General features: G+C 40.0%; 1 protein-coding gene across 4 annotated transcripts in view; it reads right to left on the reverse strand.

Moving 5' to 3' along the window:
- The window catches only part of PARP6 (poly(ADP-ribose) polymerase family member 6), a 116,305-nt gene that overhangs the window by 54,602 nt on the left and 44,466 nt on the right, over positions 1-17,237 (reverse strand). For all 4 annotated transcript variants that reach the window (XM_077264154.1, XM_077264156.1, XM_077264155.1 and 1 more), the window contains exons 3-7: positions 7,702-7,779; positions 5,776-5,870; positions 5,082-5,142; positions 4,719-4,809; positions 152-218 (exon numbers count right to left, since the gene is read on the reverse strand). In XM_077264154.1, the coding sequence (XP_077120269.1) occupies positions 152-218; positions 4,719-4,809; positions 5,082-5,142; positions 5,776-5,870; positions 7,702-7,779 (392 nt within the window). The remainder of the gene's footprint in view (positions 1-151; positions 219-4,718; positions 4,810-5,081; positions 5,143-5,775; positions 5,871-7,701; positions 7,780-17,237) is intronic.

Below are 17,237 nucleotides of genomic sequence, written 5' to 3' on the forward strand. Positions count from 1 at the left end.
CTGGAAAGTAACATTTAGCAAAAAACAAACATTAATGTTCTAAAACATGGAAATAGAAAAAAATGAATTAGGGTGAAAGAAAGAAATGTAAATAGAACCCATATTATTAATGCCTCTCTCTAGTGACTTCCCATCCCAACTTCATACTTACTTCTTTAACTGAATCCCCAGTCCGAAGTCTTCTCTGTTTGATGGTTGAAATACATCAATGGTGGGCTCTGAAGGAAATGTAAGATAAGTGCTTTAATTTGAAGCGAGAAAATGAGGGCTAATTGAATATTGTATAATATATACACATTATATACCGTATATACTCATGTATAAGCCGAGATTTTCAGCACATTTTTTTGTGCTGAAAACGCCCCCCTCGGCATATACACGAGTCATGGTCCAGAAATCTTCGTCCCTGCATCTCTGACCCAGCATCAGCAGCTCTTTCCTGTTCCTGTGCTCAGCAGTCACATGGTACCGCTTATTAAGGTCATGAATATGGACGCGACTCCACCCCCATAGGCGTGGAGCGCATCTTCATGACCTTAATGAGCGGTACCACGTGACCGCTCAGCACAGGAAGAACTGCCACGCTGGGACAATGGAAATGCAGGGACATTCAGCGACGGAGCAAGGAGGGTGAGTATGACGGGGGAGCCATGCATACAAGGATGGGACAGGAGGTGCCGAGCATACAAGGATGGGACCAGGGGAGCCGAGCATAGAAGGATGGGACAGGAGGAGCAGTGCATACAAGGATGGGACCAGGGGAGCTGAGCCATGCATACAAGGATGGGACCAGGGGAGCCGAGCCATGCATACAAGGATGGGACCAGGGGAGCCGAGCATATAAGCTTGGGATCGGGGGAGCCGAGCATACAAGGTACAAGGATGGGACCGGGGCAGCCAAGCCATGCATACAAGGATGGGACCAGGGGAGCCAAGCATAGAAGGATGGGACAGGGCGAGCCGCGCATACAAGGATGGGACCGGGGGAGCCGAGCCATGCATACAAGGATGGACCGGGGGAGCCGAGCTACAAAGATGGGATCGGGAGAGCCGAGCATACAAGCATGGCACCGGGGGAGCTGAGCATACAAGGTACAAGGATGGGATCGGGGGAGTCGGGCCATGCATACAAGGATGGGACCAGGGGAGCTGAGCCTTGCATACAAGGATGGGACCAGGGGAGCGGAGCTATGTATATAAGGATGGGACAGAGGGAGCCATGCATACAAGGATGGGACGGGGAGCCATGCATATAACAGGGGGAGCAACAGGATGGGGGGAACCATGCATACCGGGATAGGGATGAGAGAACAATACATACTTATACTTACTTATATGCTTATACTCGAGTCAAAAAGCTTACCCAGTTTTCCGTGGCAAAATTAGGTGCCTCGGCTTATACTCGGGTCAGGTTATACTCGAGTATATACGGTATATGTTCTTTAATGTCTTTGAGAAGCCTATACCTTAAAAAAGACTAGATTTGAACATAATAGTCATAATCTTTTACAGGACGACCTCATAGAAGACCATTAAATTCAATCACATTTTGGGTGGTTTTGTCTATTGGAACATAATTGATTTTATAATAAATAGAATGTGATGACCCTTTACTGGGGCTTGGGAGAAAATTAGGAAGTCAAATTTCAGAGGAGGATTGGAAAAAGCATTCACACTCTCCCACACATTACTTATTACTTGTCATGCTAAGGAGAAAAACTATAAGATGCTATTTAGATGGTATCGTTGGCCTACTATTCTACATAGTACTTGTGATGGCGGTGCAGCCGGTTTTATATTACATATATGGTGGGAATGCCAATTGGAATGTGGGCTATGGAATTATATTTTCCTACTGTACAATAGTCTCATTTGTAGCAGAGACAAACCCTCTCCTCAAATAGGCCTACTCTCCATTACTCCAGATTTAATCTTTTAGGCAAAGAAATATATCCTTAGGCACTTTTTAACAGCTGTTAAGTTAATTATTCCACACCCCTGGAAATCCACAAAAGCTCCCATTTTGGGTGAATGGGTAGAAGAGGTTAGCAATATTATGAAAATGGAAAACATGATTGCACATGATAACAATCGCTTGAAGCTTTTCATCACCAATGGGCATGTTGGATATTATTCAGTGAGGGACCTGGCAAACAGGTTTGCTAGAAATTAATAGTTAAAATAGAATGTCATGGTAGATGTGGTCACCTCTGAAGTGTTGGTTTCAATAAGTTGTGTTTTTTTTTCCTTTGTTTCTCCCACCCCATTTTCACTTTCAGTTTTTCTCTTTCCGATCTTCTTTCTTTGTTACATTCCTCTAGCATACATAATTATTTGGTTCATGTAAGAGCTTATATTAATACCTCATCGAGCTTATTATACTTACATTCTAATGTTTTAGAGATAACTTAATATTAAAAACCATCAACTTTTTTTATTGGTAATACTGAGCGGAATGGAATGTTCTTCTTTCATATCAATGTTGTGGAATCCCAATAAAAATATTTAAAGTAAAAAAAGGGAGTTGTCCACAACTCGGACAACCCCGTCTCAAGTAAATAACCACACTTCGATGCCGGCACCATTCCAGCAGTGTCGGCACTTGTGTCACATGGTAGTGTCACGCACGCTCTGCAGCCAATCAGCGCTGGCTTCAGTCTCCCCATCTTGGATGAATCAGACATTAAGAGGAAGTCAGAGCTGCGGCTGGCCGCTCACTTGACAATTGATTTGTGGGGAGAGTGAAGACAGCAGTGATTTGGTACAGGGCTCACGTGACATAACAATGTGACGCAAGCTCCAGGAGAGCGAATGCAGACACTACTGGAACAGCACTAGCACTGGAAGTGCGTATAAGTGTTATTAGTTTCCTAAGGGCAAACACGCGGATTGAGAAAGGGTTGTCAGAGTAGTAGATTAATATTTATGTCTAAGCTCACTATCACTAGATCACACACATCTCAAAAAACTGACCGTCACATCCAAACATAGACTAAGTGTGAACAGGTGCTGAACCTAGAGTAACCAACTCATATACAGTCAAGTAAATAAGGCAGCACACTGCAGCGCTGAAACATGCAAACATGAAACATGAAAACTTAACTGCATTACTGCACTAGAAATATGAAAAAATGAGAGCGTTTAGCGCATAAAAATGGCCAATTTTATGTGTACCTGGTAGCCACTTTAGGGCATCTCTCGTATACCAGGTCCTACGATTTCCTTTCCTCGCTGAGAATAAACGTCTCCATCTGAATGGGTACCTATGAAAACCTCTTCTTAGACTAACATTCTCTCTCTCTGTGGAGGGGTAATGGCCACTTTAGGCCACTGTTGCGATTAAAACACCTGTGGCTAGGAGGCGGAGCACTCCGCCTCCTAGCCACAGGTGTTTTAATCGCAACAGGTCCATTACCCCTCCACAGAGAGAGACAATGTTAGTCTAAGAAGAGGTTTTCACAGGTACCCATTCAGATGGAGACGTTTATTCTCAGCGAGGAAAGGAAATCGTAGGACCTGGTATACGAGAGATGCCCTAAAGTGGCTACCAGGTACACATAAAATTGGCCATTTTTATGCGCTAAACGCTCTCATTTTTCATATTTCTAGTGCAGTAATGCAGTTCAGTTTTCATGTTTCATGTTTGCATGTTTCAGCGCTGCAGTGTGCTGCCTTATTTACTAGATCACACACATCAACGGCAAAGATGACCCATGTTGTAATTCTGTACAGTTACAGTGGCATGTAAAAGTTTGGGCTCCCCTGGTCAAAATTACTGTTATCGTGAACAGTTAATCAAGTTGAAGATGAATTTATCTATAAAAGGCCTAAAGTTAAAGATGACACATGTCTTTTGTATTGTAGGCAAAAAAATACATATATTTTCATCTTTGACATTTTAAAAATTACAAAAAGGAAAATGGGCCGATGCAAAAGTTTGGAGATTTGTGTGCTCAGATAACTTTGCCCAAGGTTTCAGACCTTAATTAGCCTGTTATGGTCATGGATTGTTCACTGTCATCATTAGTCCGTGGTCTGTACTGGAGTAGCACCTGGTGTTTATCGGGAGCCAAGTCTAATCCCTCCCATCAGGGGCTCTAGTGAAGAGTTAGGTGCTCACCTAGTTACACCACTCCAGGCTCTCGCCGGACCACCGTACAGTGGTTCCACCATTCCCATTATACTAACTCCTTGCAGAAATTGTCTTTGGGGGGATTTGAACCCAGGACCCCTAGTGTAATGGTCTGATAAGGCAAACAAGGAAACGGGAGGATATCTCAATACACAAACCAGCACCTCTCCACCACTTTTTTTTAACCATTTTATGGAGTATATAGGTAGCACTGAGGAATGTGAGACACTGCCTGCCGGAGGATGAGATACAGAGCAACAACAAGCAAGCAGAAAACAGTGTGCAGCATGGAAAATGCAGTTTCAACATCACACTGAGGCTACTGTTATGATTGACTATGCTGATGCTCCCCCTTTCATCATTGCTTTCAACTGTATCAGCATACAGAATGCTGATACAGTAGAACTTACAATGACAGATGGGGGTCCCGGCAACGGGTCCCTCCAGCTCACGGGTCCTATAGCAGTCGTGTGGCCTGCCGCCAGTACGCCACTGGGCATGCGCAATAAAATATAAAGACTAAACATGTAAATATAATATGTAAATTAAATATCTGTAATCATTCAATCAACAAAGGATCACTTACCAGGGCCATCCAAATACTGAGAAAGGGAAAACCGTAGGCGTAACACTATTGGCTCTGTACGGATTACTTTCCAGGCAGTGGCTACTTCTTCCTGCAGGTGAGTAGAAAGGAAAAGCAAAGAAGAGATAACAGGCTATAAATTAACCTTGAATGAAAAAAAAAAAATTAACGATATAGATTATAAATGTAGAGGATTTATCGGATGCCATACGCTAATGGGACCCCAGCCTTACTGTTATCCTCAGTGTCTACTAAATGGCAAATGGAAAAAGGGATGAAAAAGAAAAGAAAAATAGTGGTATGATAAATAGATAATCTAAAAAAAATTAGAAACAGGTTGCCAGGGAAGTGCAAGAGACTTACATCTAGGAATCCAATGTTTATGTGCAAGTCAATATCGGCATCATCAATGGTCCCATATTCTCTGTGAATAAAAAATTAGTACATGACTGGAAGTGTAAAAGTGAAATTCTCTTTTAACATACAAGGAGTTTTAGACTGGACATTTGACATCTAGTCAAGTAGACAGTGTAGTCTGCAGCTGAGGATGCAACTCTGTGTGTTTCCATAGTAACAGTCTCTGACTTTTCTTTCATGGGACCGTATCTCTCAGTAATGTAGGCTGGAAGTGAGGTCTGTGTGTATACAGGATGCTGCTGTCTCATATCAGCACAGCTTCTATCCTTCAACCATTTCCCCTTCTTGTGCTTCCCTCCTTTTCTCTTCTCTCTCCCAGGGATACCTTTTCCCTTCTTTATGCTGGGGGGAAAATTTGTGTACCACCCTTTCCTGCTGCTATCTCTAACACTTAGGGAGGGGAAGAGCACAGAGAGCTGTCAGCAACGGGGGGGGGGGGGGGGGGGGGGCTTTTCAAATGACCTAAAAGTCTGAATAAATCTGACCACTCTGGGGTAGGTGTCCTTGTTCTCCTGGTGACGCCATAGTTCATTCTATCCTTTCCTTGCTTTTACATTAATGATAACAATATTTTGTTTTTATTTCCTCTTCTAAGCGTTAGTTAGTATAAAACTTTATTACACATGCCAATTATACTCACCTCACAAATACGGCACTTTCACTATATATTTCTTTAACAGCCTCTATGTCTGCATCAAGCTGTGGATGTCTGTACAGATCAGCACAGCAAGTGCCCTGCCAAAAGCAAAAATATTAAATGAGAGATGAGTGACGTGATGTGATAAAGAAAACATTGAAGAAATCAAAAGAAATTAAAACTAGATAGTACAATAGAGCACAAGATGTCATTACAATTTTAGAGTGAATTTGGGACTCAATCACTAGGACATATCCCTTTTTCTTAGAGTTCCTAAAGAGTGTTCCGCACCTGCCTGCGCCATGACACCTTATAAACTAAACTTGCATTTATAAGCCTATGTGGTCCCATTTGGCTTATTTTTCAAAGACTACGTTATCATTTCCGTTTTCGCATTTCATTTATCTGTTCTGTTTTTAGGAACAGACAAATGAAATAATTGTCAAAAACTGATTCGTTACATAACTGATGCAAATTGAAGCAGAAGGACCCTACTGATCTGCTTTGGGTTGGATTTTAGAATGGAAGACAAAGGACAACATGCAACTACTATTCCAAAAACGGACCCCATAATACTCAGTGCCATCCATCTGCTACTGCTTGTATCCTTTATGCGACTGACCTGTTTTTTACATTCATTACATTTGTCTGTTCCGTATTTAGAAGAGTCAAAACCCATGTGTGAATGTAGGCTTATACAATTTGTCAGATGGCTTGGACAGATTTTCAGTTTTCGTTGTAAACAACTGCATTCAAAATTTCTATAATATTTTTCTACATAATACATGCAATAAAAATAGAGATGCAAAGGTGTCCACAGCCTTTAAAGTGGATGTTAAAAACTTGACACCGGGTAAGGATCATTATAAAAGAAAGAAATAACTCACACTTCTCACAGGAATCCTTTGCCTGCAATTCCCTCACTGCCACTCCATTATGATGTTTTGACTACAAGTCACCTGATGGCTGAGGTCAGTGATTGGCACCAAGGTCAGGTGGCTGGCAATCGGGCCATCATCACTTCCAAACCTAGCGGAGACTATCAGAGCAGCAACACAGGAGCTGTTGGGGATTCCAGTGGTATTTTTTGTTTTTTTTATATATAATGATCCCTACCCCCTGATAGCAAAAGACAACTTACTTTAGTTTATTCTCTACAGATTGCTTCTTTGATTTTAAGAAGAAATGCTCTTTAGTAGCATATAATATATACAGCTTATTGAAGTCATGGATCAAGATCGAAAAAAACTTGAAGATCAGTAAAAAGTAGATTAATGAGTGTCTTAAAGTACCAAAAGGGCGATTACTTTGAAGCCCAGTTGGCTCAGCACCACTACTCCAGGCCACACGCTGATAGAGTTTGCATCCTACAGCTAGCCACTGGCTTCAGTGGTCTCATGCTGTACACCGCTTAGTCCTTAATGGTTAGCTGCACTGGTCAGTTGGGCAGGTGGTAGACAGAGGGGAGCCCCAGAGCAGTGGGAGATTTATCAATTTAGAAATGATATGTAACTAATGCTGATCTCATATTTATTTTCGCCCATTATTTATATTTAAGATGTGCTCCTTGACTGAAATATCCTAGATTAAATTAAATTGACCTCCTAATTTATCAAAGTTCCGGATTATCTGCATGTTCGGATAGTTTTCCCTCTAACCTTAGATGTCCCACATACCTTACCAAGAAGACAGGGTATATGTGCTAATTTCCATAATAAAATTAATAACATTCAAACAAGAAAACAGTATTGAGAAGTTTATCTGAAACCAGCTATAAAGATACTCAGGCAAATGTGCTTCAATATAATGTTTTTATCTGAATTTTGACGTGCCACATGGAATCTTACTTTCACTAAACTCGTCTCTCTCACTAACAACACCGATCTTACTGTTTGAGCTACAAAACTCAGTTTGTTGCATTTTCTTTACCTGAACTCCATAGAGGAACTCCCCACATTCATTTTCCCCATCAGATTCTTCCTCAGCCCAGTTGTGTCCCTTGATGTCCTATGGAGATGACAGAAAACAGCTTTAAGCCCCTCATTCATATTAGACGACTGCCGGCCAAATGATGCTTCAGACGACTGTTTGGCCGATGGTTTTCTTGGCTAACTTTCCCATACACAGAAGGAAACAACCAAAACAGACGTCCAAAATTAATTAATTAAAACCTGGAATTTATTTTGCCATGTTAGGCTGCCATCTCACTAGCAGTATTTGGTCAGTATTTTACATCAGTATTTGTAAGCCAAAACCAGGAGTAGAACAAATAGAGGAAAAGTATAATACAAACATAAAACGTATAATACAAACATATGCACCACTTCTGCATTTATCACCCACTCCTGGTTTTGGCTTACAAATACTGATGTAAAATACTGACCACATACTGCTAGTGTGACGGCAGCCTTACAAACATGTAACCAGTGAGATTCCACAAACAAGAGATATCGCTTACACGTTTCAGGCCCAACTGGCCATTAATCATAGCATTACAACAAATATGTGAACAGTGATTTAAAAACCTTCCAAAACGAATAGTGATGGTACACAGTGATTAATTTATTAATAGCATCTGATCTGTAGGTAACTGGATATAAAGAAAAATTGTAATAAAAAAATAATAATTTTCTCCTTGTGAGAAAGCCACTGACAGACATGTCTGTCGGTGACTTATCTCTGGGAGAACAATATTTATCGGCAGTCTGAAATGAGTTATGCCCAAACAACATCTCCCTCGACAAATAGTTGGCTGGTGCCCCCATGCATAAAAGTGTGTTTATTGAACCCCTCAAAGTTGGCGACATTAGTCACAAGGAATAGTAGCTTCCACAGCCACCATTCAAATCTAATAATACTCGCAATACTGTTAATTTGGAAATGAACTATTCTATGTACATACATTAATATTCACAATTTAGATTTACAAAATGAAAAACTTTATATGACCTTGGACATCTTAAATGGAGGATTAACCTCTTAACAATATGTGATGTAGACATAGGGGGGGCCTCACATCATTTTATCATTATTTTTGCTGGGGTCCCCTATTTTAATAACCAGTAAAGGACAAGTATACAGCTGTAAGCTGATTTTAATAGCCCGGGAAGATCCATGCTTATTACTCCCTTCTCAGGCTATAAACATCTTCCCCAGCTGTTGGCTTTCCCTCGGCTGGTTATAAAAATTTAGAGGGACACCACCTCATTTTTTTTCTTTAAGCTATTTAATTATTAGCTAAAGACATGTACAGTAAGTTACACATGCAAAGCCATGATTATATATCTCTCTCACATATTTCTACCTATCTATCGAATAATTTTTTTGTTGGAAAACTATCTTAAAATGACAGAGAATTACTCTATGTAAAAGTAAATGTTAAAATCGCATTGCATGTGGATCACATACGCATGTCATACAGATGTCATATGGATGCTAGGTGAGAAAAATCACATTGTACTTGCACGACAATCGATTGACGCTTGCATGACACACTTTTGGCTTTTCAGGAACATGATGGGTTAAAAATTACCCTCTTTTTGCTATAACTATTGTTACTTCTTTTACTATCACAACCTGAGTGAGGGTTGACACATTTCTCCACCTAAATAATAAATCTTTCTGTTCTTAGCCCTCGCTGTATATTCTTTCTATGAGCAGTAGCTTTTGCTTTCAGTGGAGCTGGGATGTATCTATAGAGACTGCAGAGATAGCAGTCACACCCGGCCCCTGTGTTTCAAGTGGCATAAAGTTTCCTCCAACAGAAGACAACACCAATATTATATATAGCACAAGTCAGGGGCCCTATTACAGTTATTGCAGGAAAGAGATATTGGTGGATAAAGACTGCAATGACATTCCATACATGAATAACTTTGCACAACTTGAAGTTTTATGCAGTTTTTAAGCCAAAATTGGGAGCTGATTTAAAAATGGGCAAGGTTTAAATACTTTTTATTCCTCACCACCCTGATCCAATATACCGTAATCAAATTCTTAGAAACTGCACCGAATTACAGTTTCTGGTGATTGACTAGTAATTTGTATGTGTTCAAATCATTAGTATAGTCCCTTCATGCAATCTTGAAAGTACTAAGAAGCAGCATTACTTTCTAATAAAAATGGAAGTGCACTCATTTAACCCCTAATGACTGTTTTTTTGGGGGGGGGTTTGCGCTTTCATTTTTTCCTCCCCTTTTTCAGCCAACATAGCCATATGTAGTCTTGGTATTTTGCCAGACAATTTGTTCTTTTGAATGACACCATCCATTTTGCCATGAGATGTACTAGAAAGCGGGAAAAAAAATTCCAAGTGGGGTGAAATTGCGGCCAAAAAACACGCAATAGATGAAGATTCAACATTTTCACCTCTTATTGCATTATTTTTGCAAAGTTGCGGCGATTCTAGCTTTTACCAATTGATTTAATTCTTTTTACATCTTAGAATTTTACAAACACGGCGATACCAAATATATGTATTTTTTTAGTATATTTATTTTAAGGGGGAAAAGAATGGTGATTCAAATTTTTTTTGTACATACTGTATACATGTTTAAAAACATTTTGTTTACTTTTTTACAATTTTTATTAGATCTTTAACCCCTTAGTGACGGAGCCAAATTTTTGAAATCTGACCAGTGTCACTTTATGTGGTAATAACTCTGGAACGCTTCAACAAATCCCAGTGATTTTGATATTGTTTTTTCGTGACACATTATACTTTATGATAATGGTAAATTTAGGTCAATATGTTTTGTGTTTATTTATAAAAAATATCAGGAATTTGAGAAAAATGTAAAAAAATTAGCAATTTTCAAAATTTGAATGATTATCCCTTTACTCCAGAGAGTCATACCATAGCAAAACATAAAAAAATAACATTTCCCACATGTCCGCTTTACATCAGCACCATTTGTAAAATGTTCTTTTATTTTGTTTGCATTTTAGGAGGATTTAAAATGTAGCAGCAATTTTTCATTTTTTCAAGGAAACTTACAAAATGTATTTTTTTAGGAACTTATCCATGTTTGAAGTGACTTTAGGGGTCCCATATATTGGAAAACCCCCAAACGTGATACCATTTTAAAGACTGCATCCCCTGCCGTATTGAAAACTGCAGTCAGGTAGTTTATTAACTCTTCAGGTGCTTTACAGGAATTAATTCAAAGTGACATGACAGAAATGAAAATGTGCATTTTTACCACCTAAATGCCTCTAACTTTTGAACAGGTTACTACTGCCGTTAGACTCTAAGGCCGATATTTGGTCATGAATTGCCATGGCAAACATCAGGACCACACAATCATGATCTGAGGGCAACCTATTTGGATAAAGAGGAAGCCCCACACTCTGTTAACCATTTATAATTATGTAGTCACTATTGACAGCAGCATCTAAGGGGTTAAACAGATATGCAAGGTGCAAATACTGATCGTGGCTGATGCAGCAAGTTGTCAGCTATAGTGGACAGCGGACAGCTGCTGGATTGTCACCTGTATGGGGAGGCTATTCTCTTATATCTCAGGTCAGTTAAAATAATTATTGGCGGTCATTAAGGGGTTAAACAATGTAAGTATAGTACAAAAATATATCATGTACATTCATTGAAATAGTATCAAATAATCATAGTTTTTGTTAAACCAATTCTTCATATCTTTACCTAAGTTCATAGCCTTCTCTCCACCCAACCCCCGTGCACCTCACAAGCAAACTAGAAAAGTAATTAGTATAAGAAAATTACTACGGTACATTTAAGTCATATTCATATTGTTTCTGGTCCGCTCAATTGTACTTTCTTATACCATCAAGTGCATTTGAAACTGTCTAACAATGCTTGTTTAGTTGGTGTCAGGTTTGTACCAATAAAGTTTTCCCATTTTAGGGCATGTGCAGACGATCCGAAACTAGCAGCCCTTTGGATGCAGCGCATCTTCACTGCTCTCTACTGAATGCATGTGAATCCGCATGTGTTCACTGAACCGTGCGGAATCACCGTGCCCAATACATTGTAAGGGTACCGTCACACATTGAAATTTCCATCGCTGCGACGGCACGATTCGTGACGTCGCAGCGTCGTATGAATATCGCTCCAGCGTCGTAGACTGCGGTCACACGTTGCAATCATGGCGCTGGAGCGATGCCGAAGTCCCCGGGTAACCAGGGTAAACATCGGGTTACTAAGCGCAGGGCCGCGCTTAGTAACCCGATGTTTACCCTGGTTACCAGAGTTAACGTAAAAAAAACAAACAGTACATACTCACATTCCGGTGTCTGTCCCCCGGCGTTCTGCTTCTCTCCACTGTGTAAGCGCCATAGCCGGAAAGCAGAGCGGTGACGTCACCGCGTCACCGCTGTGCTCGCTTTCCGGCGGCAGGCGCTCACAGTGCAGAGAAGCTGAGACGCCGGAGGACAGACACCGGAATGTGAGTATGTACTGTTTGTTTTTTTTACGTTAACGCTGGTAACCAGGGTAAACATCGGGTTACTAAGCGCGGCCCTGCGCTTAGTTACCCGATGTTTACCCTGGTTACAAGCGAACACATCGCTGGATCGCTGTCACACACAACGATCCAGCGATGTCAGCGGGTGATCAAGCGACGAAAGAAAGTTCCAAACGATCTGCTACGATGTACGATTCTCAGCGTGATGTCTGATCGCAGTAGCGTGTCAGACACAGCGATATCGTAACGATATCGCTAGAACGTCACGAATCGTACCGTCGTAGCGATGGAAATTTCACTGTGTGACGGTACCCTAAGGGTCAAGTTTCTGTTGTGAAGACTAGTGTCTCCGCAAGAGAAATTGACATGCTGCGGTCTAGAGAGATGCGCCACATGTCAGTCTCCGCGGGTGAGCTGTGGGCGTCTGTGCGCGCACAGTGAGCATGGGATTTCTAGAAATTCCATCAACTATGCTGTAACAGTACAAGTACGCAGCATCCAACCCACAGCATTTACGGATCGAGGGCACGTACCCTTAGAAAAACTTTTATCAGTCTTTCTTTATTAAGAAGTGTTTCTCATTATTCCATTTGAAACAAGAACTCTAATTACTGGTAATTAGCTTAATGATGAAAGCTCAGATTGAGCCTAAGGCCATGTGCACACATTTTTTTCGCACTTTTTCGCTATAAAAACGTGATAAAAACGCGGAAAAAAACGCTTACATATGCCTCCTATTATTTACAGTGTATTCCGCATTTTTTGTGCAAATGTTGCGATTTTTTCCGCAAAAAAATCGCATCGCGGAAAAAAAAGCAACATGTTCATTAAAAATGCGGAATTGCGGGGATTCCGCACACCTAGGAGTGCATTGATCTGCTTACTTCCCGCACGGGGCTGTGCACACCATGCGGGAAGTAAGCAGATTATGTGCGGTTGGTACCCAGGGTGGAGGAGAGGGGACTCTCCTCCACGGACTGGGCACCATATAAGTGGTAAAAAAAAAGAATTAAAATAAAAAATAGTGATATACTCACCTTCGATGTCTTCCCGCCTCTCAGGTGCATGCTGCCGCTTCGGTTCCTGTAGCTGGTGTGCGGTGAAGGACCTGCGATGATGTCACGGTCCTGTGATTGGTCGAGACCGGTCATGTGACCGCTCACGTGACCGCGACGTCATGGAAGGTCCTGCGCGCACACACCATCTATACGGAACGGACGCCGCTGAGGTCTGCAGGTGAGTATAAGCATTTTTTTTATTTTTTTTATTATTTTTAAACATTCTATCTTTTACTATAGATGCTGCATAAGCAGCATCTATAGTAAAAAGTTGGTTACACTTGTCAAACAGTATGTTTGACAAGTGTGACCAACCTGTCAGTCAGTTTTCCAAGCGATGCTACAGATCGCTTGGAAAACTTTAGCATTCTGCAAGCTAATTACGCTTGCAGAATGCTAAAAAAAACCGCGAAAAAAAACGGAAAAAAAACGCAAAAAAAAAATTGCGGATTTCTTGCAGAAAATTTCCGGATTTCTTCAGGAAATTTCTGCAAGAAATCCGGACGTGTGCACATACCCTAACAGTAAAGTATACTTTTGTGGGTATCAGCTGCTCAAATCAAAAGCATTGTTTTATCATGTTTAGCGAAAATAGATTCCCGCTGGTGTTATTTGCACTGAGATATTGAAGGAGGATCCCAAAAATTGAACCAACTTCTCTCATACTTCCCAGCTAAGAGGACATTCCCACAAACAATATGTCCTCTTTGGGAAATTGAGAAAAAGGGCGAAAATAATAGGCTACAGGGGACCATTTAGACTGAATCAAAATCAAAGGGCAGAAATAGCCCGATGAAAAATCATTCAAAAGAAACAGCCAGCACAATTTTATAATGAAAAGTGAAGACATGGCTGTGATAGCGCTGTAACACAGATAAAATTGATACCTTTGGTGAAGAAATCTGCTTTGTTGTCCTTCTTTAATCACTATTTGAAGTTTTCTGCCAATTATATTTCGGTGCATGGGGGCTGGACTGTGCACTATCTCTTCTTCTCACTGTTTCTGTATCTCTGTCCCTCCGCCTATCTCCTCTGATTGTAGAAGAGATTGCAAACAGAGAAATTAGATCACTGAGAAAGAAGTGACCTGCTACTCAAAGACTGGAGGCAAGCGGAGAAAGGAAGGAAAAGACCCAGTGTACAGTCCGGCCCCTGTGCACCGAAATCTAATTAGTAAAAAACTTAATATGGTGAATAAAGAAGAACAACAAAGCAGATTTCTTCACCAAAGGTATCAATTTAATCCATATTACAGCGGTATTATAGGTTTTATATTATCTTTACTAAATATTACAGAATTATGCTGACAGATTCTCTTTTAGGACATTATTTGAAAAGTGTCATATGGTATCATAGTATTCATCTTCAATGTAGCCTCTAACAAATTTTCATTTCCAACCAAGGAAAATTAGTGGCCCTTCTTTTCAGTGCAGTAGAAGAATTTACCTAATTTGTTTCAGGTCTATTGAAATTGTAAAAAAAACTGACACAGAATTTGTCCTTGCTTTGTTACAAAGCAAATTTAGTGAGTGATTCTTAGTATTACAGAGTTTATACTAGGCGAAGTTTCACAATTGCATAAATATAAAAACCTGGTTTTCTAGAATTCGGAATGTAAAAGATGACTCTCCAAAAGGTAAAATCATTCATTCCTCAGTTATCAAGAATATCAAGGATATCCACACAACACATAATTGCTAAAATTTTGAAAATACGTTGAGGTTTGCCCTCTAAAATAATGAGCTAGTTGAAAAGTTAAATTGTGGGCCAATGGAAATAAGTCAGACATCCCTTCTTACTAAAATTCAATTTACATGTACTAACAGGTGGCCCTATAAAACCACAGATCAGTAAACGTTTATCGATCAGCGGTTGCTTAAATACCTGTTAACACAGGCAGATCAAATTAAATGATATGCACTGAGCGATCTATAGTAGATCGCTCAGTGCACATAGGGTGCCATAGTTCTCGGCAGTTCTGTTTATATAGAATGATGCACAATTGAAAAAAATGATTTATTTTGTGCTGTATGAAAGATCCTTTCACGAGTAAAACACTCGCTCATTAGGTGGTCATCAGCCAGTTAACACGGCAAGATGATTGTGAAACAAGTATTTTTAACAATGCTCGTTCACGATTATCTTGCAGTGTAAATACCCCTTAAAGTGGTTTTCCCACAAACAAATGTTCATTTTAATCAATAGATCTTGGAATAATAATAAGTTCCACAATTGGATGTGTTTAAATAAAATGTTCCTGTGCTGAGATAATCTTATAAATGTGCCCCTGCTGTGTACCGTGTAATGGCTGTGTCTGACCGTACAGGAACATGGTCTGAACATATCACATCTCCTGGGCAGGAGAGGAAGCAAAAGAGAATATACAGACATTACAGCAGGTTATGGCAAATGATTCTTTTTGTGAGGTAAAACATTTCCCTGCCTGTTTTTTTTTTTAAATCAAAATTGTTTTATAGAATTTTACAAAGATTAACACAAAAAGAAAAACAACAACAACCAGACAAACACTGAAGAAACACAGCTCTCCGCCCCCAACCTTAAGAAACATTATTCATGCGTTATTTATACATCTTGGCTCTGCAAAACCAGTATAATTGGATGAACAAATATTTGAACATAGTAACAGTAGTCAAACAAATTACACATAGTTTGTGAAAAATCCCTGCCTGTTTTTAAACAAGGTTTTACTTCAAAGAAACAATCATTTGCAATCCCCTGCTGCAATATCTGTATACTTTTTTTCTCCTCCCTCCCGCCCAGATGAGGTATGATCAGACCATGTTCCTGTACGGTCAGACACAGCCATTACACAGTACACAGAAGGGGCACATGTATAAGATTATTTCAGCACAGGAACATTTTATTTAAAAACATTCAATTCTGGAACTTATTATGATTCCAAGATCTATAGATTAACATGACCTTTTGTTCATAGGAAAACCCCTTTAAGGGCTAAGTCTGGATTGTGATCCAAATATGGGATTATCCCTGATTAAATTAATAATTTCCCTATCATAGATGTGTACAAGATCAGCAAGTGACCAACATACCAAATTTGCCAAAAAGTTGTAAAATGTATAGCTGCCTCTTATCCAATCTAAAGCATATTGTAAATTGATCACAGGAGTATAAGATCTTAAGTGAGTCAAGTTTAAACCTTCAAGAAATTTGTCTTTTTTTAGTTTAAAAATGCTAATCCCATTAGCCCCATGTCTCTCCCACATAAAACATCTCAAAGGTTTATATACGAGCTTCTCATCAGATTTCTTAACAAAAATGCAAGGAGTTTGCAAAAGGAAACAAAAGTTTAAGATTAGCATCATCATAAAGGGAACCTGTAATGTGAAAAAAATGATATTAACCTGCAGATTTGGGGTTAACCTGCAGGTTAATAACGTTCTGAAGCTGTGCGTCTGCCGAACTGAAAGCCCAGCTACCAAGAAAAAAATATCTTTATTCCTCTTGGCATCCTCCTGTTTTCAGTTATGGAGGTGCAGCTTCATTCACCGCTCAGTATATAGAGATATAATCAATACCATCCGAACTGAATATCACAAGGAAAAAATTGAAAGGCCATGAGCTACTATAAGGTCTAACTCTGTGGGAGAAGTCTGTGATTGGAGTGCAAAAGTCCCTGGAAATCCATGACTTGTCCATCTTGATGATGTCATGATCCAGACAGGGTTTTGCTTCCTGTTTTCCCTTTTTCCCGGTCTGGTCACCTTAAAGGTTAACCTTTCTCAGCCCCTGTTTGGGATCAGGTTAGCTATTTATTGCCGCTGCTTCCTCCAGGCTATGTCAGTTATAGTTTGTGCCTAGTGCTGCTGTAGCTGACTCTGATTGCTCTGATTTGTCCTGCTACGTTTTCGTCTGAACCAGTGTCTCTCTTTTCCCTTATTCCCGTCTTGAATCCGTGTTTCCCTTCAGTGTGCTGACTCCTTGGTTT

Source organism: Ranitomeya variabilis, chromosome 5, assembly GCF_051348905.1.
Source record: "Ranitomeya variabilis isolate aRanVar5 chromosome 5, aRanVar5.hap1, whole genome shotgun sequence".
NCBI lineage: Eukaryota > Metazoa > Chordata > Amphibia > Anura > Dendrobatidae > Ranitomeya > Ranitomeya variabilis.